The 27731-nt window shown below is 45.9% G+C and overlaps 1 protein-coding gene across 3 annotated transcripts in view; it reads right to left on the bottom strand.

Moving 5' to 3' along the window:
* Nucleotides 1-27731, bottom strand: part of WWOX (WW domain containing oxidoreductase) — a 977516-nt gene that overhangs the window by 591136 nt on the left and 358649 nt on the right. The window contains exon 9 of one of the 3 annotated variants that reach the window (XM_060000168.1): nt 25894-26912. The exons of the other annotated variants lie outside the window; for them this stretch is intronic. Within the exon in view, the coding sequence (XP_059856151.1) occupies nt 26757-26912 (156 nt within the window). The 3' untranslated portion in view covers nt 25894-26756. Of the gene's footprint in view, nt 1-25893; nt 26913-27731 lie in introns of those variants that run through there. 3 annotated transcript variants of the gene reach the window in all.

The raw sequence follows: 27731 nt of genomic DNA, 5'->3' as shown, positions 1-27731 counted from the left end.
GCCTTTCAGTTGCTGGAACTTGCTGGATACAGGACAGTGCCTTAAAGTCCTGATCACACCTACTGCTTGCTTTCCTCCTGGTCCCGGGCCTGTCTCCCACCTGACAGCCTGCTTCCCTTTTTCATGCCTAATTCCAACCTCACCTCCTCCTCGGGGAAGATTTCTCTACCCCTAAACAAGGTGAGAGTGGCCTGTTCTAAACTGCACTAGTTAGTACCTTACACCCTTTGTCATATCATTAACCATCCAGCAATTATTTAATTATGGGATTAAAAAAAAAAGACACTCTTTCCTGAAAACTGATGGAGGGTATGGACTGTTTCTTCCTGATTCACCTGATTCAAATGAGATTCAAATAATCTCATCTGAACCCACTGTATACCTAAGATCCCTCATGCCCAGCATGGGGGGTTTAAGGACTGAACTGTGTCCCTCCCAGATTGATATGTTAAAGCCCTAACCCCCAATGTGACTGTGTTTGAAGATAACTTAATTTAAATTATCTTCAAAGAGGTAATTCAGGTTAAATGAGGTCATTAAGGATGGACCCTGCTCCAATAGGACTGGCAGCCTTATAAGAAGAATATATGCCAGGGAGGTGCCCAACGCATAGAAGGATGACCATGGGAGGACACAGCGAGAAGGCCGCCATCTGTGAGCTAAGGAGAGACATCTCAAGAGAAACCAACTCTGCCATGACCTTGATCTTGGACTTCCAGCCTCTAAAACTGTGAGGAACCAAATTCCTGTTGCTGAACCCACCCAGTCTGTGGCGGGCAGCCCTAGAACACTAATACAGAGCCTGTTCCAGAGCTGGGAGTCAAGAATTGTTCGATGGCCAACCAGGACCACTGGGCATCGCCGTGCTCTCTCCACCCTCACTATGCCTGGGGGAAATCAGACACAATCTGCAGACAGTCCACAAGCAGAAGGCCACAGTGGTCATGCAGGTAACGGCTTCCTCTTAGAACCATGCTCTGGAACCTGATGTCAGAAGGAGGCTTGTTCTCACATGTAGGGGACTGGTTGCTAATACGGGTACCGTGTAGTCCCCTGTGGCAGAGGCTGTTGGCTGCCGCTCAAAAGCCATCACTTCCCGCTTCACCCCTGCTAACGAAATTCCTGTCTCCCTGTGCTGGGACCTGGACTGTCATTTAGACCAGACAGCTCTCCTGATTCTTGTAAACTGCACCCCTTGGCCTGTCCGTGGGAAGGAAGTCACTGCCTGATCAAACCACCCTCTCGAGTCCTGGAGAGCTGAGACTCAGCCTTTTTGGAAATCAGCACACACTGATGATTCTTTGCAAGAGAATCCTTAAAATGAGAAGGAAAACTGAATTCCCACTGAGGTCATTGCCTTATTCTAGAAATGATCTCGTTTTTAATCATCTCATTTGAGCCCACTGTATACTGCAGTGAGCTAGAAAATGCCTTTGATGCCACACGGTTCTGTGTTCTTACAGCTCTGCCACTCCACAGCTCTCAGGCTTGGGCAGTCACTTAATCCAGCCACGGTTTCCTTATCGGGAAATGAGGAACCATTTATAAATGGGACATGACATCTACTCAGTAAGGCTGTTGGGAAGAGTAAGTAAGATAACGGACCAAAATGATCAGCACAGTGCTGTCAATAATCATAACCACAACTGCATTATTATTGAGTCCGATTTTATTATTAATTAATAAATGTTAGCACTTATTGAAAGACGCCTACTGTTTAACAATTATAAACAGAGAGAATGCTAGTAGTATCAGTTGTCTGTATCCTTACTAAAATATTTGCTCTCAAAACTCAATTTTTTATTCATTGGAAGGAGCCTGCGCCAGATCGTGGTCAAAAAATGCAAATCAATTAATTCCTCCGTTTTTTTTCTGAAAGGAAACGTGGGTTTCTGCTTGCGAGGCTTTTCTTACTGTAGTAACCGCCAAGCCTTACTACTGGAGGTTTTAAAACTAAGGGATGTAAGTCTAAGTACAGATTATCTTTCATCACAGTGTTCTAATTTGACAAGAAATTTATGGCAGGCTGCTGAAACGCTACTTTATTGATGATCAAGGTATCAACTGTCCTTGATGCAAATAAACAGTGTTTTTGATTCATAAGCAGCGAGACGGGGCACCTACTGGTCCTGGGAGCTACACAATTTACAGGCATTCAACTCTCATCAATGTACTGTCGGTATATCCAAGGCATCTGACAGGTTCCTGTTTCCAGGATGGATGTTCCCTCCACAACCCAGGGAGCACAAAAGCTAAGGTCTGGCCTTACAGGCTTAAAGCCTCAGTTATCACTGAGGATTTAATAATGGGAACTGTCCTTGGCCCCAGATTTTTCTATTCCAGGCCTTTCGGGATTGGGTCCATTCAATACAGTACTTAGGACAGGATTTGGCAACCACTGAAAAGTTTCCATGTCAGGGTCCAGACCTCTGTGGAAGGTGCTGGCTAGAAGTTTCAACGGCCAAGCAATGACCCTCAGAGTTGATGCTGAAAAGGAGGATCGTTCTCACATGTAGGGCACTGGCTGTCAGCATGGATGCCACGGAGGACCCCGTGACAGAGGTGACTGGCTGCCTGCTCGATAGCTACCATTCCTCCCTTCACTCTTGCTGACAAAATTCCAGGTCCCTTCCAGGCCCAAAGTAGGAGTCTTAACTTGTGGGAGACAGTTGTGGTGCTCCCATTTGTCTTGCTGAGACACAGGCAGATGTGTGATGTCATTCTGGTCCATGTGTCATGAGGAGGGTTCTACTGGCAGAGGCGTCTGGGAAGAGGTTATTTCCTCTTTAAATGGTGCACAAGGTAGGCACATTCTTATCTCTTTCTGCCTCTGGTCATGGTTATCTGCAAGTGATTCCGGGGACTTGGGCAACCATTTTGTGACCATGAGGTGAGAGCCTGCCTACGAGGATAAACCAATGTGCTGGGGAAAGCAGAGCAGAAAGTCAGAGTTCACCTAGGGACCTGAAGGTTAAGTCCTTGAATTAACCAAATCTGAAACTGCTTGACCTCCACACTTCTTGTGATGTGAGACAATACATTTTGTCATGCTGGCTGTCGTTCAAGCTACTTTTAATGGAGTTTTCTGTTATTTATGGCCAAAACGACTCCATCTTTCCCCCAGGGTTTGAGAACATCCCTTCCTTTAGCCCCAATACCTTAAATTACACAAAATACTCACCTTCTAAGTGGAAAATACCCACTGAGTAGTATCGAGAATGGGCGTCCTAATTTACCGTGGCTGCATTTTAACTGGTTTCTTCTTACCTGAGACCAGTGGGATAGCCCGAATAAAGAAGGAAGGCATGCCAAGCTAGGAGTGTAGGCTACTGGCAGGAGGGCAAGCCTAGCGGTCCTATAGCACAGGACTTGGAAAATACACCATTAGGTTCCTGGGAGGAATCAAAAAATTGAAGAGCTGTATACAAAGTCTGGACAGAGGTTCCAAAGATAAGCTTCCTCTGCTTTCAGTCTCCTTCTGGGGATAGATATCTGGGAATGTTGTGCCAGGTGTGGGAGAGGTTCGTTCTCAAGGGGAGTAGGCAGCTCTGTGGGTGGCAGCCCTCAGCACCAACACCAAGCAGATTCTTGTGACAGGCACAGTAGGAGAGAAGGGACAATACTCATTCCCTGCCCTTCCTTAGTCCCAGAAGGCTAATGATGCAGTGGAGTAATGCCCCCAGTTAAACCAAACAGAACTACTTCCCAGCCTCCCTTGCTCCTAGGTGTGGTCATGTGACCCAGCCCTGGACAATGAGATACGAGTGTTGAGTTGTGCTTCTGGGAAAACTCCTTACAGGGAGCTGACTCAGTGGGAAGGCTCATCCCTCCTTCTGCCTCCCCCTCCCTTCTGCTTTCTGCGGCTTGGAACTGAAATGGAACTAAATGTAGCAGCTCCAGGAGCCATCTTGGATCGAGAGGCAATCTTCTGAGGATGGAAGCCAAATGGCTGAGAACGAGGGAAGAAAAAATTAGGAGGAATCTTTGATGCCTTAACAGAACTATCAAGTCAGTCCTGAACTAGCTGCCTGGTCATGGACTTCTTTTAAGTGAGAAAATAAGCCCTTATGTGTTTAAGCCAGATTTAGGTTTTCTGTTTGATGTCCTTGAACCAAGACCTAACTGAAACAGTGGCATTTTTGCTATCCCAGATGTCTGCTGCTGTCATTTGACTATAAAATTGATGACAGTACTGCCTTAAAATGTCTTTAAGATATTTTAATTCTCATTCCTCTGCTGAAAGCCTGTGGATTCCAGGTTCAAGTGCTTCTTTTACTTTAATAAGAACTTACAATGTGTGAGACCAAGGAAGAGTCACCCTCACACCAACGCACGTTAGTCTGCATCTGTCACACCAAGAAACACCTCACGAGGGGACATGATTTTCCTCCTCGAATCAGGAAGATAATCTCAGTCATCTCACTGTAAACCTACCGCTCATACATTTATCTTAATTTTATTCAAAAGTGGTTTTTCACGCACGATTTTCCAGTGTAAGTTTCCTAAATTCACTGTTCCCTGCATTTGGTGGCATTTCCCTCGATACATTATAAATAAGCCTCTAGGTCTAGTATAATGGGGTTCTGAACAAAAGCGTGTCTTCTTCTCTATTCCCAAGATTGATGGTATTAAGCAACAGGCTAGCCCCTTAACTCACTTCTCTGTAGGCCAAAGGAGCATTGTTTGGGTAAAGACTGAGAATGTGTACACACATGCGGTTTTCTTCTCCTTCAGGGCACATGGGGACGTTATACATTCCCACCTTCCACAGGTCAGGTGATTGGTTCTGACCAACAGGCTGCTGAGTGGAGGTGACAGGTGACATTCCAAACCAAAGCACAGAGGCGCTGTCATGACCATGTCCAGTGGTGAACAAGAAGGCCACGTGTGCCAGATGGTACAGCTAGGGGACAATGGAGACGACATCAGCTCGGGTCCCTGAGTGACCGTGTGTGCAGGGACCCTTCCAAACCACGTCGGGCATATAGTGTGAGCACGGAATAAAAAAGGTGCACTGTGTTTAAATGGTACCCCTTCCCCATTCACGACGCTCATCTGCACACACACACGCACACAGCACACATATACTTTTGTACCAGGAAAGAAAACATGTTTGCTATTTTGCTTTTCTATCCTCCTATCATTTCACTATTGGTTCTGGCTACAGAAAGAGATTGGGCTAACGGCCTCTGGGATTAGACTCTGATGACTCCCAGGTCCCTCATTTGGGTTGTAACTGAGCATCCCATCTTGACTTTCCCTGCATTAAGAAAGAAAGACAGAAAATGAAAGCACTGGAGTCTATTATCTTCCCTTCTTACAGAAATGCTTTCACTGAATTATGATTCAGGGTTATGTCAGTTTGGGTGGGGTGAGAATAAGAACTGTCTATTCGAAATGGATTTCTGTGTCTTTTATAAAATCGCAATTGAGCCCAACTTTGCTGGATTACCCAAGGCCTCACGTGTGGACCTGTGAAGTAGGCACCCACCGACGTTCAATTCCAGTGAAAACATTCACCCTTGCAGACTGGCTTGAGGGTCATAGTTTTCATTCCCTGACATTCGTGGTTTGCTTCCAGCCTCAACTATAAGGGAACGTGGGGCCAAACTCAAGGCGCAACCAAAGACACGGGTTTATCCTAAGTTCTTGCAGTGTTCGCTCCTGCCTTCTTCGGACTGTCACTCTTTTCTCCTGATTTTCACACTCGACAAGATATTTTACGTTTTCCAGCTTGAAGAACACAGAGTTCATCACCTCACACAAAGTTGGGAGTCCTACCCTTACCCAAGTGTCCACATTCAGGAAAATGGCACTGGGAGGTCACTGGGTAGGATCGTCTAGCCAGCATCACTTACGGGAGCACCTGAGGTGTAGCGGTGGGTGATTTGCACCTGCATCTCACATCCTGAAATATTTAGTGCTGCAGGAAATTGGGAGATTGGTCTAGGAAGCATTACTTCTAGAAAAACCATGAAGTTTTTAAACCCAGGTGGATAGCTGGGGTCTGCCTGATTCACACACTTCTTCTAACCCGTTTAGAGCGGCTCCCTGTTAACTGGCCTCAAGCAAGATGCAAGTCCGTGAAAATCAGTCCCACCAGTTCTCGGCTGATTCTTGAAAACAAAACAAAAAACTTTACTTTTTATTTTTCACATTACGAAAGAAATACACGTTCATGAAAGGAGAAAATGCAGAAAAGGAAGGGAGGAAAAAGCAGAAACAGCAATAAATAACACTCACTGGTACATTTTGCATATGAGCCTGGGAGGCGGGTACTATTACAGCAATGACTCTGCAGATAAGGGCTTGGACAGGTACCAAGGCTAAACTGCGTATCCAATGTCACATCTCTCAGCCAATTAGTCAGAAGGGCACAATCTGAATCCATGACTATCTGACGAAGTTCATGAACTTATCCTTGAACAACTAAATTACACCTATCCAGCCAGAGCCACTGTAGGTAGCTCGGTGTGTTTCTTGCAGAGTCTTTTTCTGTGTGTGTGTGTGTGTGTGTGTGTGTGCGTGTGTTTATAACAAAAGCAGATTTTAGACAGTGCAGGCAATGCTGTGAATTGCTTTTTACACTTGAAATAAATTGAAGTTCTTGGGACTTCCCTGGAGGTCCAGTGATTAAGACTCTGTGCTTCCACTGCAGGGGACGCAGGTTCGATCCCTGGTCAGGGAACTAAGATCCCACTGGCCGTGTGGCACGACCAAAAAAAAAAAAATATATATATATATATATATACACACACACACACACACACACACACACACACACACACATATACATATATTGGAGTTCTCAAACTATGTTACGTTCTCTGAGTATTTTCAAAGGTGTTTCAAAAGTCTAAATCAATTTTATCTACTCCACCCCTACCCCGGCCCACTCAGCCAACAGAGATCAACTGTGTAACAGTGGGGTACGTAATTCTCATAACCATCTCCACTGGATGAAATAAGTGAAATATCACAGGAACCCACAGAAACTCACTGCTCAGGCAGGGAATAATAATCAGAACCTGAAGAGGACCCACTACACACAGATGTGAACGGAGGTACTTTCCATGGTCAGGGAACATGGTAGTGAACATCGGCATGAATGAACAATTGGCAAATGACGTCTTGTCCGTATGCCAAAAACAAAACTAATTCTTTGCTTCTTTTACCCCAGATCAGTGGTTTTCAAGGACACCACTTATGCCCATGACCAAGGACTAATATACTTGCAGTCAGGAAACGTGTTTGAATGTCACACATTACACGTATGTGGGAGAACCATGTTCCAAGCAACACGACTGTAATGTTTGGCACCAAAGCTCAGAGTGAAGATTGTGCTTAAATGAATAAATGATCACCCTTCACAACTGACATATAAAAACTTTTGGGTTTGTGATTCTCTTTTCCATTGTTCCCTGCTGCAGGATATTAGCCCTGTCTGCTGTCACTGTTTTGCTTTTTTCAAACATATCTACATATATGAATATGTCACTCTCTCAGAGAGACACCGACCACGGATCAGAAGCCAGAGAACTTGTATTGGTGGAAGCAAGAAAGAAGGACTGTCGACTCTACTTCTTAGGTTGCTATGTGGCTTGGAGAGACAGAGACAGAGAGAGACAGAGAGAGAGAGAGAGAGAGAGAGAGAGAGAGAGAGAGAGAGAGAGAGTGTGTGTGTGTGTGTGTGTGTGTGTGTGTGTGTGTACGGGTGGGGGGGGGACCAGAAAGACTCTGAACTGGGAAATGTGTTTAAATTTAAATGTATTTAAATCTAAGTGTAGTGTTATAAATTTATATTGGAGCTGATCCTATCTATGAAGAGAGAGTAAATTGCTCAATAGAGGTGCATTAACAGCAAGATAAAGAAAATGAACACATCCCAGCATCAAGTATAAACATTCTGGGGGTCATCGCCTGTCTTAGATTATCTCTTGCACCTCACCCCAACATTAGCATTCGTAATTACCAGCTGCCTCTTTTTAGAGGGAAAACATGCTTTGGCGAAGTGCAGAAATTTCATTTCCCAGAGAGCCCCTGCGAGTACAATGTGTACAGATATCGCATGTGCAAATCTTTCCAGACATGGAAGAGAGTTTAGAAATTTTTCGAAAGGCATCTGTGTGCACCCTAAAATATAACGTCTTTGGACGTGAAGTTCTATTTCTGTCAACAGGAATTAGCTAAATATTTTGCACTTATTCTGTGCCCACTTCTTATCAATGCAGAACTGCTCACCGGAAGAGAAATACACTCTTTAAAATTCTACTGTAATTTCTCCCCCTCAATAATGCCATGAGTTTTCTTTCTTGAGCTACAGTAGGTTCTGTGACAAGAGTGGCTACCACATGCCGAGCAGACAGGCAGAGCGCTGAGTGTCTGTGAGTCATTTCAATTAAACCTCGCAAAAATCCTCTAGGAGTAGAACGAGGCCCACTGTGGCTTCGAAATGAGTCCTCGTGTCAGAGAGCTGCGGGATTTTGCACCTAATTACCAACCTGAATGCCGCAGTTCAGGTCAACACATATTTATTGAGCACCTACTATGTGCCATACACTGAGAAACTAGAGGAGAAATGAAACAATTTCAACACCATATAATTAAAGGGCTATGAGACAGGCAAACCCAAGATGCAAGGGGTACAATTTCTCTAAATGTTTTGCAACACAAGGGTAACTCCTGTCTCGAGGTGCTTCTGTGGTCTCCAAAGTGCTTCCTTACCAACACTCCTCTACCTGTTCACTCCGCCCCAGCCCAGTCCCCCCAGCGAAAGGACATGGCTTTGCTTGCTGTCCAACGCGTCTATTTCAGCTAATGGAGGAAACTGCAACAGAAGAAACAAGCTAAGTTTTCAAATGCACCTCTTAGGGACCATTTGGGACAAAATGAACAGAAATAAACAATCCTCCAATATGAGGTGACATATTTTATACTTTCCACCCTGAGCTGGAGGAAAATCAGATGCTGGTATGAAAAAGAAGATTAACCCGGCCTCTTAACAATCAAATTTATAACTAGTAAAGGGTTATGAAAAATTCTATCTCCATGTGGAACGTAGGAAAGTACAAAGTCTTTGGAGGCACGGGATGATAAACTACAGCTTGGGCAATAAGCTCAGGAAGGGAATGAGGAGTTCAAGAGTTCAGCACGTGTGTGTGGAAAGGTGTTTAGTTAAAGAGAAGGGCCAGCTCCAGACAAAGGCACGGAAAGGTCATCCTTAGAGCCAGTTCATCTTCATTACGACGGGGAAGACCGTGGGCCAAAGTGCACACACCAGGCCTCCTCGTGTACACCGCACAGAGGTTTAAGACTCACGGGGACATTAAAATATGCAACGAAAGTAAACATACAAGGCTTCCCTGGTGGCGCAGTGGTTGAGAGTCCGCCTGCTGATGCAGGGGACACGGGTTCGTGCCCCGGTCCGGGAATATTCCACATGCTGCGGAGCGGCTGGGCCCGTGAGCCATGGCCGCTGAGCCTGCGCGTCCGGAGCCTGTGCTCCGCAACGGGAGAGGCCACGGCAGTGAGAGGCCCGCGTACCGCAAAAAAAAAAAAAAAAAAGTAAACATACAGAGTGCTGGCAGCAGTGCCTAGATATTGTGACCTGGGCAACGTGGTCCCGGCCACCCAACATAAATGTGATATGAACATTTCTCCCCCTGCTTCACCTGCGCCCCTGCCTTTTTTTTTTTTTTCAGGGTGACTGATAGATTAATTAAAGATTACAATCTATGTTCTTCAGAAGGCCAGAGAATTGGACTTGCGATCAGCAACCTAATTTTCTTTCAGGTAGCGGCCGAACTTCAATGTGTTGTGGCCCAAATAAAATACCTTCCCCGTCTGCGCAGCTTGAAATTCCCGTGCGCGAGTGAGACGCTGCTCAGGATTTGTCCTGTGACTCAGCCCTCATCTTTCAGTTTTCAGGAACTGGGGGAAAGGTGAATTTCATTTACTGATTACCAGAGGGCTCCGGAGAGATAGGCCAGGGCCGTTGTAATGGGAAAAGCGGGCCCTGACTCGGCCTCTGACAGCCTTCCTGAGAAGGCCAAGGCCAGCAGATTTCCATTCTGGAGTGCCGTCCGCATGGCAGACGATGCTAACCCTCCCTCCCCCGCCCCCTCCAAACCCATACAGGACCAGCTGCCCTAATCCAGCCTCTCCACCAGTCAAAAGGAAACTCGTCCATCCCTGCCTGTCCCTGTCCCATATGGACTGCGGCAATGGGGGTCCTGATTCAAACGCCAGTACCCCAAACAGTTGCAAAAGCAGAGCATAACGAAACTCCCTTTCCCTGCCTGTGTACGAATAGGGTTTTAATAGGTGGATTTCTTTCCAGTTACAGGGTACATGGCTTAAGCCTCCCCCCACTCCCCATGTCAGAGTAACCAGTCGGAATGCAAGACACAAGAGAAAAGGTAAATCACATAATGGCAATGAGGACGACAACAACGACGGTTTGTTGAGTTGAAAGGCAGTGGGTCCAGCACTTACGGGCTCAGCATCTATAGTCAGTGGGAAAAGCGACTCCATCAGTTCATAGGAACTGTATGACTTAGGAAAGGTTATATCCTAAACCTTTATGTACCCACCTGGAAAATGCATATCACTTATCACTGGGGTGTCTGGGGATTAAGGATTAAGTGGCAGGATGGATGGATGGACAGAGGGATGGATGGATGGAAGGATGGATGAGTGGATGGATGGATGAGTGGATAGATGAGTGGATTGATGGATGGATGGGTGGGTGGATGGAAGGAAGGAAGGAAGGGAAGGTATTGACATTAATATTTAAAAGACTTGGTCTGCAGCCAGCACAGAGCGCCCAGAAGGAGGATTCTGGTGTCATTATGTTGAGAAATCTGATCAGACTACACAGACGTGAAAATTAAAAGAGAAAAAATCCACACAGTCTAGAGGCAAGTCACCTACTCTTCTTCTTCACTGTCATCACTCTGCTCTCCCCTCCCTCCCCCATCACGGCTTCAGCATCAGAAGCCAGGCCTTAGCTGGCTAAGCTGGCCCCACCCCGTGTCTGCCTGGGGTTGCACTGGGTGGGCCGGGACTGCACTGATTCCACGGTAAGACCAGAAAGGGAAGCTTTGCCTAGCCCTGTCCTTGGATGCTGTCTGCACTGGGATGTATAGGAGCAGCGGGAAGGCGCTGAAAGAGAAGACGACGAAGAGCAGGCCTGAAGCAGGAAGCGCGTGGCTCAGCGGCAAAGCTACATCCCAGGGTCGCCTGGGCAGCCGGCTCCTGAAAGGACAAAAGGTTGCAACCTCCCAGACCGCCGGCAACGAGGGCCTGGGGGGAGGGGGGGCAGCTTCTGTGTCACTGGAAAGATCACCCTCCTTCTGGAAGGATTCAGTCATCACGAATTCATCTGGCTGAGAACCTCAGACCCTGAAATTGACCAGGGATGAAAACACTGAGTTCCAGGAGGATAAGATATTTACACTAAAAACTTAATTTAGTGGAAGCGGAAGCAGGGGGAACAGGGCCCAAGCACACCCAATGACACTTTCAAATGCCTGTGTCCTCCACGGGGGAAAAACATCTGATGACAACGTTTTATGTCAGGCTGTGTGTATGGTAAACTTACGGATAGTAACGCCGGCCAGCATTTAATGACTGCCTACTGTATACAAGGCACAGGGGTGGGCAGTTGAGACATGAGCTATAAACTTGCGAACACCCCTGGGAGGGGTCCCACTGTCGCTGAGGATACAGAGGATACTGAGAGCTACCATTCGCTGAATGCTCGGTGTGTATCAGGCACTGTGCTGGACACGAGACTTTGCCTGTGGGGCGTCCCGGTCCACTCCCAGCTTCTCATCTCCACTTTACCACTGAGGAAGCCACAGTCCTACCAAGCCTCAATTCTTCCCTCAAGGTCACACCTTGGGGGAAGTGACAGAGATGGATTCCCTCTAACCCACGTCTGATTCTTTTCTTCCTCTGCCAAGGCTGCGCAGGGAAACAGCATTCTCGGGATTCCTGAAGGTGCATCATAACAAAGACCATATACTTAACGGATGCTGAGAAGAAGAGGTCATTTCAATTGCCCTTATTCCAGGGACAGTCAGAAGATACCAGCCAAGGTAGGCCTTCTCTTCAAAAATGAAGCATCAGACACAAATGAAGTCTCATTTCTGAGGGTCCCTAATGTCCCCTTCTGTTTCAAGCGGAGTGTGTGTGTGTGTGTGTGTGTGTGTGTGTGTATAAAGAGCTATGGAAGCAGTATCTGTTGCAATCCTCTCCTGACTTCTCTTTAGAGAAATGGACTCCTGCAATTAGCTCCCGAACCATAAAAGTGAGTCCTCAGAGCTGCAGGAAGGGGTGGAGAGAAGATAAAGCAGGAGTGGTTACCCATATCATCCATCCCCCAGACTCAGAAAGGAGGGGCCACGAGAGGCCTCATCCAGCTTCGGGCCCCATCGCTGATCATTCTGATGGTGGAGGAAGAGTGAGCAGGTGATGTTATCTCCTTGTGCAGACCCTGTCCATCTGCAGCCTCTTTCTGTGGAACAAGACGTCCCACAAAATGCTGGCTTCATGAAGGGAGGGAAGAGGTGATACAGGGAGAGGGAGAGAATGAGACATAAACTAGCAATGCACTTTCTCCCGGCTGACATGAACTTGGGGGTTCGGGAGGGGGTGGACTATAGTCATGATATAAAACAATATCGCAGGGCACGCTCCCAAAACGTGCGGTTTTAGACTAACGGGCGGGTGACAGCTGGCCTCCACATAGGGCCATCATCCTTCCAGTTCACCTGAATTTCCTTCTAAGACCGCAGGATGCTTTTCTTGGCCTGTGCCATTTTCTCTTCCACTCTTGGGTCAAATCACGCCCACACTATCATTTTGAATTTTTTTTTAATGGTGGAAATTAGATGCTGTGGACACCCAAATCAAAACTGAGTCGCCAGGGAAATGACAAGGGCCATCTTTCACCGTGAGTACCTTGACAGTTTCCAGTTGGCTGCGTCAATGAGTTAGGACTTAAAATGCAAGAGGGATTTATATCAATAACAACAAAAACCAGTTAGTGTTTATTTAGCACCTATATCGTGCCAGGTACCGTGCAAGCTGATTGGTTGACTTAATCTTCGTAATATTCTGTGGAAGAAAGGATTTTTCCAATTTTGATACAGGAAGAGACTCAGAGAGGTGAAGCCTCCTGCCCAGGCGTGAAGAGCCATATAGCTGGGACGTCCAGACTTTAGATCAGGTGCAGGCAGACAGTTCTAAATCTCTTTCTAACTCAGAGATGCAACGATTCCAATGTTGACATTTTCTCTAATGACTTGAATTACAACACTGGCTTACATCCACCTTTTGAGCATTCATCTTTTAATTGCGGCAAACATTCGTAGGGCTGTTATTTTGTATGTGACCTTACACTCATTACCGGCGTTCCCACCGTTAATGAGATGGATACCCGTCTGCCCTCATGGGGCTCATGGAGAACACACACGTGTAGATCAACAAGATGATCAAGTACGCTAAGCGTGACGGGGATCTGCAAATTCTGAGTGAACACTCAGGAGTGGCCCAACTCAGTCCTCCAACACAAGGAAAGGCTTTCTGGAGGAATGACATCTCAGCTGACACCTGAAAGATGAGTTGGAGGTAGACTTAGGGATAATGGAGTTAGGAGTTAGGACAGAAGGACCACATTCGGGGAGTAGAAAAGCCGCAGGTCAAAAACCGCCATTCAAAAGAGCCTCTCACACTAGAAGTATTTCAGATACTCAAGCTCACCTTGGAAAATCTGTTAAAATCGTGTATTTGGGGCTTCCCTGGTGGCGCAGTGGTTGAGAATCTGCCTGCCGATACAGGGGACACGGGTTCGTGCCCTGGTCTGGGAAGATCCCACATGCCGCGGAGCGGCTGGGCCCGAGAGCACAATTACTAAGCCTGCGCGTCTGGAGCCTGTGCTCCGCAACAAGAGAGGCCGCGATAGTGAGAGGCCCGCACACCGCGATAAAGGGTGGCCCCCGCTTGCCACAACTAGAGAAAGCCCTCGCACAGAAATGAAGACTCAACGCAGCCATATATAAACAAATAAATGTAAAATAATGTATTAGCTGTGCTACTAATTCATTCGGAACCTCAGACACCAAAGGTCCATGATGATAAGCGACCCCTCTGTCTGTTCCAAAGGGGGAAAGGATGGAATGCTGCCTGCAGGGCCAGCTCTGTGTCATTCGCCAGCCAGCTCCCACCCATGGGGGCCACCTGGTCCATAAGAGGCTCCAACAGCTCAGGGACTTGACCACATCCACCCCAAGAAACCAACGGGCTGCCAGAGAAGAGGCACTCCTTGCATCAGCCCCTCTCCTCTCCCTTGCTGGTTTTCCATGTATAGTGAAGGAGATAATAGCAACCAGCTGTGAGTCCAAACCATGTGGTTCGAGTATCCTGCTTCCTGGTGATCTCACCTGTCCAGACGATCAATTTTAGAATATAAAAAGGGATGGATGGATTCTCTGCAGGTAAAGTAGACGTTTGATCAGTACCAGAGTGCAGGGACCTGAAGTTATAACCCCTGGCAAGAGGTGCCAGTGCAGATATGCTCTGTTGCCAAATACAGGCAGAGCCCATGAACATTTGGCAACTAAATGAACAGAGGGACAATTGACAACCTCTTAAGGAAACTAAAGAGGCTAAGGCAGAATACGCACTTCTATCGACTACCCACCCATTTCCACATGGAGGTGTCCAAGTGGAGGGCCCCGCTTTCCCCAAGGTTTATTTCAGAAGCAGCTCCTCCCGGGACTTCCCTGGTGGCAGAGTGGTTAAGAATCCGCCTGCTAATGCAGGGGACACGGGTTCGAGCCCTGGTCCGGGAAGATCCCACATGCTGCAGAGCTACTATGCCCGTGTGCCACGACTACTGAGCCTGTGCTCTACAGCCCGCAAGCCACAACTACTGAGCCCGCATGCCACAACTATTGAGCCCGCGCGCGTACAGCCGTGCTCGATGGGAAGAGAAGCCCGCGCACCGCGACCAAGAGTAGCCCCCGCTCGCTGCAACTAGAGAAAGCCCACGTTTAGCAAAGACGACCCAACGCAGCCAAAAATAAATAAATATATTTAAAAAAAAAAAGCAGCAGCAGCAGCTTCTCTCAAACTCAGCATGGCCACCTGGTGAGATGTGAAAGAGTAGACAGCTCATCCCCCAGCTCCAGAGACTGACTCAAGAGACCCAGAGCAGAATGGGGGAATTTGCGTTTCTAATAGGCACCTTCACGTGGTTCTGATTTAAATCCAAGTTGAAAAGACACAGCCAGTGTTCAAGGTAATTTTCTGTAAAGGGTGGGGGCAATGAACGTTTTGACTTATGTTTTTTGCACTTGCAAGTATCCTTTTGTTTAGCATGTATTAATGTGATTGTATTTGCAAGCATATATTTTTTAGATGTTGAATGTGTATACCCATAATTTATAGTACTGTGCTGGGCATGTCGCACTTCACAATGCTTTCTTAACCTTAAGAAGCCCTTTCCTCTCTAGATAGGAAATTCACACAAAAAAATCCCAGCATTCCTTGACTCACAGAGGCCATGCCTATTGTTAGCTATCTTAAACTTCTGCACAACATTCCTAATGTGGGGACTGACTGGCTCACAGATCCATCTATTACTTGAGTCCTGCTTTGTTCCCTTGAGAAAAAGAACAATGTGTTTTGAAAACATAAAAATGCATAACAGTGAAACCAGGGGCCTGAAGACCTAGACCATGTTCTTTTAAATTCAGCTACTCAACATTCAAATGTATTCTGCTACTAATTTTTTTGTAAATTTATTTATTTTATTTATTCACTTTTGGCTGGTTTGGGTCTTCCCTGCTGCACACAGGCTTTCTCTAGTTGCAGCGCGCGGGCTTCCCATTGCAGCGGCCGCCCCCCGCTGCGGAGCACGGGCTCTAGGCACGCGGGCCTCAGCAGTTGTGGCACGCGGGTCCTAGAGCTCAGGCTCAGCAGCTGTGGCGCACGGGTTCAGTTGCTCCGCGGCATGTGGGATCTTCCCGGACCAGGGCTCGAACCCGTGTCCCCTGCATCGGCAGGCGGGCTCCCAACCACTGCGCCACCAGGGAAGCCCTCTGCTACTAATTTTATCCAAAGAAACACTTGTACGTGGAAATCTAACCTGAAATCCATTACCTGATTTTACCAGGAGAGTTATTAACAAGGAGAGGGAGGTTGTAGACAACACGAGATTGAAAAAGTCACTGTAACTGGCAAGTTTCAACAATTTGTCTCTAATTATCCACCTTCAGACATTTGGGGAAAACTGAAAGAAATGGTAGCAAAATACAAAAGATGATTTTTGGTGTAAGATAATAATGTATTAGATTAGGTAGCAACATTAATAATCACATTCTCAATATCTGATTGTTTTAACCAAGCAGGCTGCATAATTTAGTCAACTGATCCATCCTAACCTAAGGGAGGTCTGGAAAAGGGTTTCACTCCCTTCCTTCTCATCCTAAGGAGGAACACAGAGGAGACACTGATGAAACTGTCCATCTTGGAGAATGGAAGTGCTGCCCTTGCCTACTGTCCCTAAAGGTAAATACCCAGGATTTCTAAACGTCGAAGTCTGCACTGGGGCTGGGAAGCTGAATGGAGATCTTTGTTTTGGTTTGTCTGATTTCAGCCTATCAGCACCTAGGTTCCTGGGAACCTAGGAAGTTTCTCTAATAAACATATGCCAAGACTCCTAAGCTATAAACAACTCCAGAGAACCACACTGAAATAAAATACAATCAGTGTTAATGAAATGAAGACAACTGACTGAGAAGGGATTAAGACCGAGCACAGGTTTGAAATTCTAGTTCCAAACTTGGATTGTAATGTTATTTCTCTGAGCCTACATTTTCTCCCCTGTGGAATGAGCATAACCTACCTTATAGAGACGTGAAAATGAAATGAGATAAATGCTGTAAAAAGGTTAGCACGGCAACCAGAATATTATAATCAGTCTATAAATATTAAAAATCATTATTGTCACCAATAGCTGGACCAGAATGAAGTTTACAGGGTGAAGAATTTCAGATAGCAACATAGAAACATCCACAAAACTTCTCTTGGAGTTTGATTTCTAAAACTATGATTACATCACATGGTGGTTTTGCTTCAATACATGCCTTGGGGTCACAGACAGAACTCTAAGTATAATTGGTGCCTTTTTTTATACCAAGTATTTTACAGTATACATTTAAAAACATTCTGAGAAGCCTTCATCAGACTGCCATGGGACAAAAAAACAAAACAAGCCAACAAAATGTAAAGTAAAACAAAACAAAACATACGTACAAACACCAAATAATTCAATAGGTGAGCACATCTGTATGAGGCTATGTTAGGATACATTTGATGAGGGGGTTACTTTAATATCAGTGATTTTTATTAAAATGTATGTTATAGAAAGTCCTTCTCTGAGCAACTGATTCTTCATTAGTGATGTGAGGAAGGTGGAGGTCTACGACCTCCTAGTTGCCAGGTTATCTGACTTCTACTGCTCCCTAAGGCTAAGCATGAAAAACCAGCTACTAAAAAACAAACAGGCCGTTCCATTCTCCTCAAACCCCTAACTAAAGTTCATTGTCACAAGCCAAATTTAAAAATCAATTAATAAATTACCACTGCCAAAGAATGTCAAAAAGCCGAAAGCCACCTAAGAAGAGCTTAGAAGAAACTAAGCATTAAGGTTGAGATAAATGGGTTTGCTGGGTGTTTACTGCGATGTTGACTTAGCATCCCAAAGCAAAAATTCTCTCCCCTCCACTTACCGCTGCTTTGTGTGATAACAGCAGCATTAATTTTAAAATGATCATGAATCAATCATGAAATCTGACTCTCGTTTTCACTGGCAACAAAACACTGTAATTAGCACCTTGAATAAGAGTGCTTTCTATGTCGGTGATGGTGAGGGCAGTCTTCTGCCGTTAATTCTTTCCTAACTGTCCAGAGTAAACGAGGGTGAACTACTACTGGGCTGTGTTAAAATCCCCACCTCTCCAAGTTACTCATCCTGTGATATCATCACCTTGAATCTTTCAGGACAGATCAGAGTGTAGTTTCTCAACCTTGGCACGACTGACATTTGGTCCTGGGGGCGCCATCCTGTGCACTGGAGGATGTCTAGCAGCATCCCTGGCCTTGATCTGCCAGATGCCAGTATCTCCCTCCCTCCCTCACTGCAACCCCCCCCCATGTGACAACCACAAATGTCTCTAGACACTGCCAAAGGTCCCCTGATGGGCAAAACCACCCCAACTGGACAAAAGAATACCTTCTACATGGGGTTATTGTAACAATTAAATGTAATAACAAATATTAAGTTATATCAGGTACATAGCGGGACTAAAAAATCCATAATTAAACACAGTTAAAGCTGATTAATCTAAGGGATCCAACCAAGTGGAAAGGATGCTTCTGCCACCAACTTAGAAGAGCGAGCTGAGTCACTGTGGTCCTCAGGTCCCACAGAGTATTTCATCCCCACAGAGTGGCTTTTTTAAGTCAACTGTGTTGAAGTATGATTTCCACGTAACAGGCCGCATCCGTTTAAAGTATATACGCTCTGTGTGTGTCAACAAACGTTAACACCCGTGTCACACATCCACCTCACCAAGAGCGGGAGGGGTTCACATTTTGATTTGCTTCAAACTCACTTCCAAATAAGAAGAGCCACATGCCACATTCTCAACCAAAAGCTCTTCCATTAAATTCACAAGCTTGTGACGTGGCCTCTTGGAAGCCATTAGTTGGAAATGTTTGCAAGTTGCACACCATGGGTAAGCTTTCCTGAGATCCAGAGCCAGGGCAGTCCCCAGGGCCCCATGCTCGGGCCCTAATGCTCTGTGGTCGCCATCTTGCAATGCTTAATAATTTTATGTCTGAATTTGTGCTTTGTAAGTGAAGTCCGATGGAACACTGGAGTCTGCAGTCAGCTCTTGTCTGTCTGCCGCGCCCTCATGACCACCCCCCGGGACAGCCTCTAGGCCAACTGCTCTCTGCCCACTGCACCGTGGGCCAGGCCAGCCCTTCCCTCCCAGCCCCACCTTGGGACCACTGTCACCCTTATCCCAAGTGTCCCCAGCAGCGGACACCAAACGCCCTGCAGCCCTTCACTCCTGGAGGGAGCGTGGGCTTGGAGGTGGGGACGGCCAGAGGTCATGACCTCAGGCCTGCCCTGTCCTGGGCTGACAGAACCACATTGTGTTTGGTTGACGGCTGGGAAAAGGGCCTCTTGCACATGCTAATCCAGGTCCCAAGTATGTTCCAGAGTGGAGGCTGCAATCCTTGGGAGGACACCTGTCCACACAAGGTTGGGATGCTGGGCCCAGGGCAAGGGGAGATTAACTTCCCCGCCCCTGGCTGGAACCTCCCATGTTCATTTTGCACTGGGTCTGGCGCATTACGCAGTGGTGCTGGGACCTCTCCTATTTCAATGGGTACCTGTGAGGAGTCGCTTGCATTTGACCCCTTGCATTGGTGTCCTTACTCACGACGGTCAGAGGAAGGATGGCTCAGGGCCACCATGCTTCCTGATGTTAAGGATCCAGAACGACCAGCACCTTGAAGGCTGCCAGGGTAGCAAGGGGGCCTGAAGCGGTGAGAAGCCGCCTCGCTCGGCCCTGCACCCGCCTCCGCTACTACTCCTTTCTGCCACCAGTCCCTCCTTCCACGCTTGGTGGAGTGGGGCCCGCCCCTCCTCCGGGTGCTCTGCGCTCCACCCCTTCGCTCCAGCACAGACCCGGAAGCATATATTCACACCCAGGGCCATGTGCACAGGCGCCAAAACACTGTCACAGAAGCATTTCTGTCAAAATCACAAAGGCCAGAAGCGCTTACTGGATGTCAGAGACACACCTGATGACACATGGGCTCTGTGACTATAAAATATAATGTTCCAATCAAATGATACATCACGCTTATATGATTTTTATATCTCCAGTTAGAAGGAAAAGAATTATACTTTTTCCCTCAAACCTTCTTCTTAAAGCAGTACTCATCTTCCTGAAACTTCTGGTGAGTCTCAAGCCCAGACACCAGAAAGAGGAGTTGGAAGATGTGGCCTTTGTACACCTTGAGATACGTTCCAGGCAGTTAAATGCTCACTGCAGCACACCACTGCCCTTGGCCCTCTTGGGTCCTAGGAGTGAGGAAGACTGTTTAAAAAGAAACAACATATTGTTGGCATTTTCCTCACCACTGTCCCCTGCAAAATGCAGTGGAGGCTGCAAGGCACTGCTACTCACATGTTCGGTCCCTGACTGCAAAGCAAGAACCACGACGACTATTTCTTGCAGGCAAATATTTTCTGTTTGGCTTGATAAGAAAACATATGTGTTGTCAAAAGAAATTAAGTAATTCATGTATGTTAACTTCCACTAATAGATATTAAACATTACTTGTTAAAATGCTAATAATTCATTAAAGGACAAATGGGGAGTCTCTAAACAATTACACGTTACCAATTAAGTGGGATTTTAATAGAGAGAGATTGAGAGGAAAGGGATGGAAAACAGTTTTAAACAACGAAAAACGAGCACCGTGTGTGGCTGCATCCCTAATGGCTGTGCCTGGTTCCCATGTCAGGCGTATCAGGACAAGTTCCCTTACACACCAACAATAAAAATGGTAACGTAAGGTAAGGTATTACCTTAGCAATAAAAATGGTAACTTTATAAAGAGCAGGGAGTCAAGCCCAAATGCATCAGAGATTTCCAAAGTGAGGAATGCAGGCTAAAAGCCGGTTTGCGTTATTTGATGTCAGCTTGAAAATCACACAAATTGGAATTGCCCCAATTTAACGAAAGTTCCCATGTGATGCACAAGAAACACAAGCCTAAGTGAACTGGGCTTGAGTACAGTAGCAAATGTTAATAAAATACTCAAGGAAAGAAAAAAAAATCCGCTGGTATTTCTTAAAATGGTGATATGCTCTTATCTGCAATTTCTTAGCCTAAAAGTCTTGCTCCTGGCTGTAGACTGGGCCTCCCAGGAGGCCTGGCCTCCTGCAGGGAGAGCTTAGGCAGACGTTTTCTGATGGCCCGAGGGTCATGTTCTCGTAAATCAGACACCCCATGGCGGACACCACGTATGAGGGAAATCGGAACGTCTCTGTACAAGGAAGCCTGACTGACGTGCTGAAATCATTTCCATTTATTGAAGGTTGGTCCCCACTACATTACGAACAACAAAAAGGCTTTTCACCCAAGATGAAGAAAAATAAATACGGAAGAATAACTCTTTTTCCTCCCATCAGACCGTCCAGTCAGAATTAAAATACCACCACCCGGATATAGAATGCAAACATTTGAAATGCGTCAGGACAGACTACACTTGCTACTAAGCCCGTGACCTTCAGCTCCCCAAACATTTATGATTTGGTAATTACCGGATGGTATTATTACTGCTGGCTATAGTACTTCCTCTCTTCTCGAACGAGTTGAATACAGTAGGGCGAGCAGAATTCTCAGCCTTTGCTGGGTTCTGCAGCGTATCCGGTCTACAGCTGTCCACTTAATAACCCTGAATTTATACATAATGGTGCATATTAAATACTACATGAATTAACATTTTAGCTCCTTTGCTTTAGATATGTGGCTTTCAATGAAGGTAGTAATGATTACTGTTGCAATGACTACTGTCAATAAATTAAATGGGTAAGCCACTGCTCAGGGAAGCCACTGCTCACCAGTGTTAGATTTTAACCCTACCAGATATTCGCTTCAGACACCTGACTTTATTATCCCGAGCTCTTCGCTTGTAACCTTGCCCGTACTTTTTACCAAAGCTAGCAGGGACATCTCATCTGCTCAATCACTTTTTAGTGTTGCTATAGAATACCATTTCCTCTTGCAGCTGATAAAATATTAATCAAAAACAGGAACTGAGCGATTTCCCAGTGTAGATGTCTTCTAATGGTAATACAGGGAGTCGAAGAGAGATCTGGAGGTCATATAATAGATTCTGAAGAAGGCAGAGAGGAGTGACATCAGAGACAGAGGAAGAAACTGCAGCCAGAGCCCAGGACTTGGGTGAGTTATCACCATTCGACACAGAAGGAAACTTCCAGAAGTGTGAATGGAGGTGACTTGTAGGGAAAAGCTAAGTCTAAGAAACACTCAAAGAATAAGGTTTTTTGTTTTTCTTTAATATAGAACAAGCCTTCAATGAACCAGAATGGTGGCCTGATTTAACTGGATTTCTTTTTTTAAATTCTAACCCTCATTTTTCAACTACTTCCAGGTTTCATGAATCTACTTCCTGTCTTAGTAAAGAGAATAACACCCAAGTGAGCGAATCTCAGATCGACTTCTGAATTTAAAAGAATGCCTTCTCTCTCTTCCCCACTCTCCTGCAGTCTTCTATACGCAGAAAGAATGGGGCTTAGGAGTAGACAGCTGTGGGTTTGCAGTCAGCCCTACCACTCCCTAAAAGGTGACTTGCTGGCATATTCATCTCTCTGAACCTCAGATTCCCCCTAATTTGCAAAATTTGTCGTGAGTTTCAAATGCTCCCTTTCCCCCTCTCCAGGACCAAAACTATATACACACCATTAAAATTCAACAATCCTCCATACCCTACAAGCTAAACAGTACACACTCCTGTATGTGCGTGCACACACACACACACACCGATTTCCGTAGATCTAGAGTTTAGGGTAAGTTGCTTTTTCTTGTGCATTTATTAACACTAAAAAAGGTGTTTTGGGTTTTTTTTTAAACCATTAGCTAAATACTGCTTAATACTTTGAGAAGGACTCTTTGCAAAGACTAGTAAAATAAAAGGACACTTGTAAAGGTAGGCATCTCGACAACACCAACCAACTGGACAGTCTGGAAACCAATATGATGAATCCCATCTCTTTAGTTAACATTTATTCAAAATGTACGTACGTTAGCACAATTAGTTCATTAAGCTGCATGCAGCCCTGTGACTGAAGTAGAACTCTGCCCATGTGGCAAAAGAGGAGGCCTAAACAGTAGGTGATTCACCCAGTTTAACGCAGCTGGAAGATACTGGCATCAGAACATGCCTTTTAAGTCTCTCTGCCTCTCCCACATTCCACTAACTCTGATACACTCCTGGAATCTTCCCATCACCACTTACTAGCCCCCAGTTAAAAGTAACACCTAAAAGCAGAGGAGATGCACAAAACGTACTTTCCAAGATCCAATGGGATCAAGAATTATGTTACGGAAGGAAGCTGTCAAACATTTTAAATCAAGGAAATCATTTAATCACTGTGCAGTTAAACAGAGTAACTCAATTCTCCTCCAAGACTAAGAAAGTGTGTTTCTGGAAGGGTCTACATGCACTCTCTCTCTCACCCTATAAGGTCAACCCTTCAGCCCGTGCTGCTTGCTCTGATGACCCCCCCATGCTATTACTTATTTTGAGCCCTTCTACCTTCTACTTGCTAACACCTTGGTAAAATGCAAACTCATGGCTCACCCATCGGGCACGACCAAGACCCTCCCTGAGCTTCCAAATGCTGGGCCTCTGGAAGCCTTGGATGAAAAGGCAGTCCACGTCACAGACGTTCCGTTATCCGCCTCTGAGATTTGGGAGGGTGAAAGGTACACTCTGCTACAGGAGCAGTGAATGCGTGGATGCGTGATGCTGTCCCACACATCGTACCCTTCACAACAAACCAACCAACCAGGGTCCCCTGGTGCCCCAGCGCCCCAGCCTGGACTCAGCCTCGGCATCCTTGTCCACTGCACAGTCCGGACGGCCACTGACCATTGGTGCTTGGCATCCACGACGATACTTATTAGTGATGTGCCTCCCACAAAAACACTAGCAGAGATAAGCTACTTCCTACTGCTGGTGGGCAGCATCTGCGGGCATAACCGGTGGAGTCTCCGCCTGCCTCCCCACCCTCAGATACTGGAATCTAAAAGTCTTCCAGACATTATAATCAATTAATACTGTGATAACGCTGGTCAAATTACTCTTTTTAATGTGTGTGCGCTTAATCACCATCCATTTTTACGTCTAAAAAGTTCACTCTCGGTTGAGTGTTTCTATCAAGATTTTGGCTCTCGTCAGCACACTCCATTAGATTGATAAAAATCCATTTTAAAAATTTAGAGTCTGGCCCAGCAGTCCCATACCTGGGAATCCATCCCACTGAAATAAAAGCATCAGTCTGGACATAGGAACAAAGATGCCTATCGCATCGTTATTTGTGGCTGGGCAGGAGTGTGCGGAGAAACCTTTGGAAGCTAAACGGATGCCCTTCAACGCGTTCAAGATGGGGCATGACTGCATAAATCACGGTACGTCCACACCACGGAACATCATGCCTTAGTGGGATGAGAAAAGAAAGATACAGGACAGTATGCACAGAATGATGCACAGAATGACTTCACGTTTAATCAAGCAAAACTACCAAAAAGAGAAAAACAAAAACCCTAAACATGTACGTGTATCTGTATATATCCGTATGGAGGATTCACATAAATGTATATGGGCATAGAGAAAATTCAGAAAGAAACAGATTAGATTGTTAACATGTTTTACCTTATGTGGAGGGGTTTGATGGGGTACAGTGAGTGACAGAGGGTAGAACTAAGCCAAAATGTGTTTAAAAATGTCCCGAAGATGAATATTATCGGAACAATGCATTTACTCATAAGAAGAATAAGCAAAAGCAAAGAGTTGTGCAGCTCTCATCACGTCCTACGCTTTCCCTGAGCATTTTAATACATAAAATTTACATCCTTACAACTCACTGAGGTCTGGGATATTACGATCCCCATTCTACAGGTGATGTAACTGAGGCACAAGGACCACACAGCTAACCAACAGAGCCAAGCAGCCCCGCTTCGAAGACTACATGTGTATCTACAATCTACCTAATTTATCAGATTAAACTAAGAAAAAAAGTTAAGCAAAAATCAGACTGAACAACTTTGGTAAGTGCTACGAAATCTAGCACAGAAAACAGGGATTAAAGGAGGTTTCGCGAGACGCTCCACAGGGCGCAAGCCACCTGATCCTACACTGAGGGGCAGCAGAGCTACGAACCACAGGGCCCGTGGGCACCAGTCAGCACAGGTGGCTGCCCCTGGGCAGCGGATGAAATGTCATTCTGTGCACAGTGAAATCAGGGGCAAAGCATTCCTCCAGTCCCGCCTGGAAGCCAAGCCCCTCGCAGGAAGTGGGCAGCATCCTGGTGGCATGGAGACCTCTCTGAAGGCGGGACATGCTCCTCTTTTCACCAGAATCTCCTTCCCTGAGCAGGTGGGATTTGCATCCATTCCCCTGGAAGGTGACCTCTGTGCTGGGGCGGCCGCAGGGGGACTGGTCACGTGTGGCCGGCTACTGTTTCCCAGGGTGTAGCACTCTGCCTCAATAAATACCTCTTAAATAAATGAAATTGGGGTGCTCGGTAAACATGTGTTGCTGATGCTAAAAACGTAAGTTCCCATTGTGTAAAACTGGAAAAAAACCCTACTCCTGAGGGAACTGGGTGTGTTTTGTATAAAGAGAACATACATGATAATAATAAAAACAGAGGAAACAGCCACGCCCACTGCCACATTTTAAGCCATTATTTAACAGGCACCTGCTAGACCCTTAACGTACCTATTGCATGTGAATCTTATAAGAATACTGGGAAGTACAGAGTATTATTTGTTCGCAAGCAACATGAGGAAACTCAGGCTCAAAGTGTTTAGTCACCTGGCTCCAGGGCACACAGCTAGTAAGGGGAGTGTCCAGTCCAAACTCAGGACCGCCTCTTTTCCCTCCGCCTCTGTGCTCCACACACAGGCTCACTCAAAAATAAAGGCTAAATAATAAGGTATCCTAGTCACTTCATTTAACGGTAGGCGTCCAGAATAAGGAAGGAAAAAAAAAAAGTCTGTACAGCCTTATTCTTAGTCCAGATTAATGCAAACTCAAAGCCAAGTCAGGCAGCTCCATAATGTGACTGGTGTTTGTTTATTTCACACCTGTCCCGACGCAGAGCTTTCTCCGGCCACCCCACCTCTCACTCCCAACAGATGAGACTTGCACAGAGGGCTGAGGACGCTTGACAGATGTGTTAATGCAGGGGGATATGTCAGTTTCCGCCCGTCTCGGACCACAGCATGACAGTTAGAGAATTCAAATCCATTTGTATCCCCTGCTGGATCCCCCATAATTCAGCAGACATTCATTACGATGCCATAATGATATCACACGGCCATAAATACATATGCTAAGAGTCGAACAAGACATTCATATTTAAACATAGCTGGAAATAATTTCAACCCTGACGATTTTCTATTGCTCATTCTATTACTTTTCTGTGGATGTTTAAAATGTTAAAACCAAGAATAAAGATGTGTGTGCATGTGGACAGCTTCGAGTTTAGTAAGGGAAGGAATTTGGGTATCAAGTTACATCTGATATATATTTTGTTTGAGGAAAAGGTAATTTAATAATAGATGAGACGCTCCCTGATATGTCGATTTCAGGAGAATCATTCACGCTGCTACTAATGCAGGCCAAGATTTTAATATTCTGAGATATCTGCTTCGTATTTGAAGGACGGCTGCCCTGATTTCATAAATAAGAAACGCCACGCGAGAGCTTTTCATACAACTTTTAAAAATATATAAGGCAAACAAGTAACGCAGTCCAAATTAAAACCACGTCAAATTCTCCATTCCTAGAGAGGAGGAAAAATGATTTCGCAGGAATCAGACCCGTGCCTCCAGAAAGGAGCAGGTAACTCAGATAACATACCACCCGATAATGACAATGTTAATCTTGATCTTTATCTTAGACGTCTCAGCTGCAGACGGAATAACACAGGTTGTCTTCAGCCTCGATGATGTTTCCATTAACAGCTCTCTTCCCCCAGTATTCAGACACCTTGCAACAGCTCTCTGAATTATTTAAATGGAAGTAGCATTAGAAAACCCTCATGTTTAAATTATGCTAAATAAGTATTCTTTCAGCTGGACTTTTGCCCATGCAAAAAAAATATATATATATTCTGCAGGCATTTAGGAAGGGCTCAGAGGAATAAGAGGAGACGGCACGTGTGCAAAACGGAGGCAAATGTTTGGGGAGTCAGAGTGTGCAAACAAGCCACGTGGCAGGGGATTCTAAATAGCTGGACGTTCCGGAGGGAATTCGCGTTCGTACGTTTACAATTTTCTAAAATGCTTCCAAACGTCCAGAAAGCTCTGAACATGAGAATTTAAAATGGATGCAAGTCCAACTGCCATAAATCATGGGACATCCACACTACGGAATATCATGCAGCTATCAGAAGAAATGAGTTCGTTCTTCCGTCTACTGACCTGGAGGGATGTCCGTGATGTGTATCGGTCACGGAGGTAAGCCAGCAAGGGACAGCACACCGTGCGTACCAAGGGCAGCATTCTTGTAAAAGCACACAGAAAACAAGAGCTGGGAGACAGTGCGAAGGGCTCCTGGTGGGCTGTCAGCTGTGGTCCCTGGGGAGCCGGTATGGCTGGAGGGGGCTCCAGAAGGAAAGGGGGACGTCGTGGACTTTGTGTCATGTTATTCACTGGCGTGGTTTCACTGACTGTGGCGAGCACATGCCACCATCTAATTTGTGGGAAAATGTTTTTAAGGGGGGAGGGGTAGGAAGGAGACAGAGGGAGAAAAATAAGAGACTGAAGTGGGAAGGAAGAGAGGAGAATGAAAGCGAAAGAGAGACAGACTGAAAGAACGAA

The sequence above is a fragment of the Delphinus delphis genome, chromosome 20, assembly GCF_949987515.2.
Source record: "Delphinus delphis chromosome 20, mDelDel1.2, whole genome shotgun sequence".
In the NCBI taxonomy this organism is placed as follows: Eukaryota; Metazoa; Chordata; class Mammalia; order Artiodactyla; family Delphinidae; genus Delphinus; species Delphinus delphis.
This window is presented reverse-complemented; position numbering and strand designations above follow the sequence as displayed.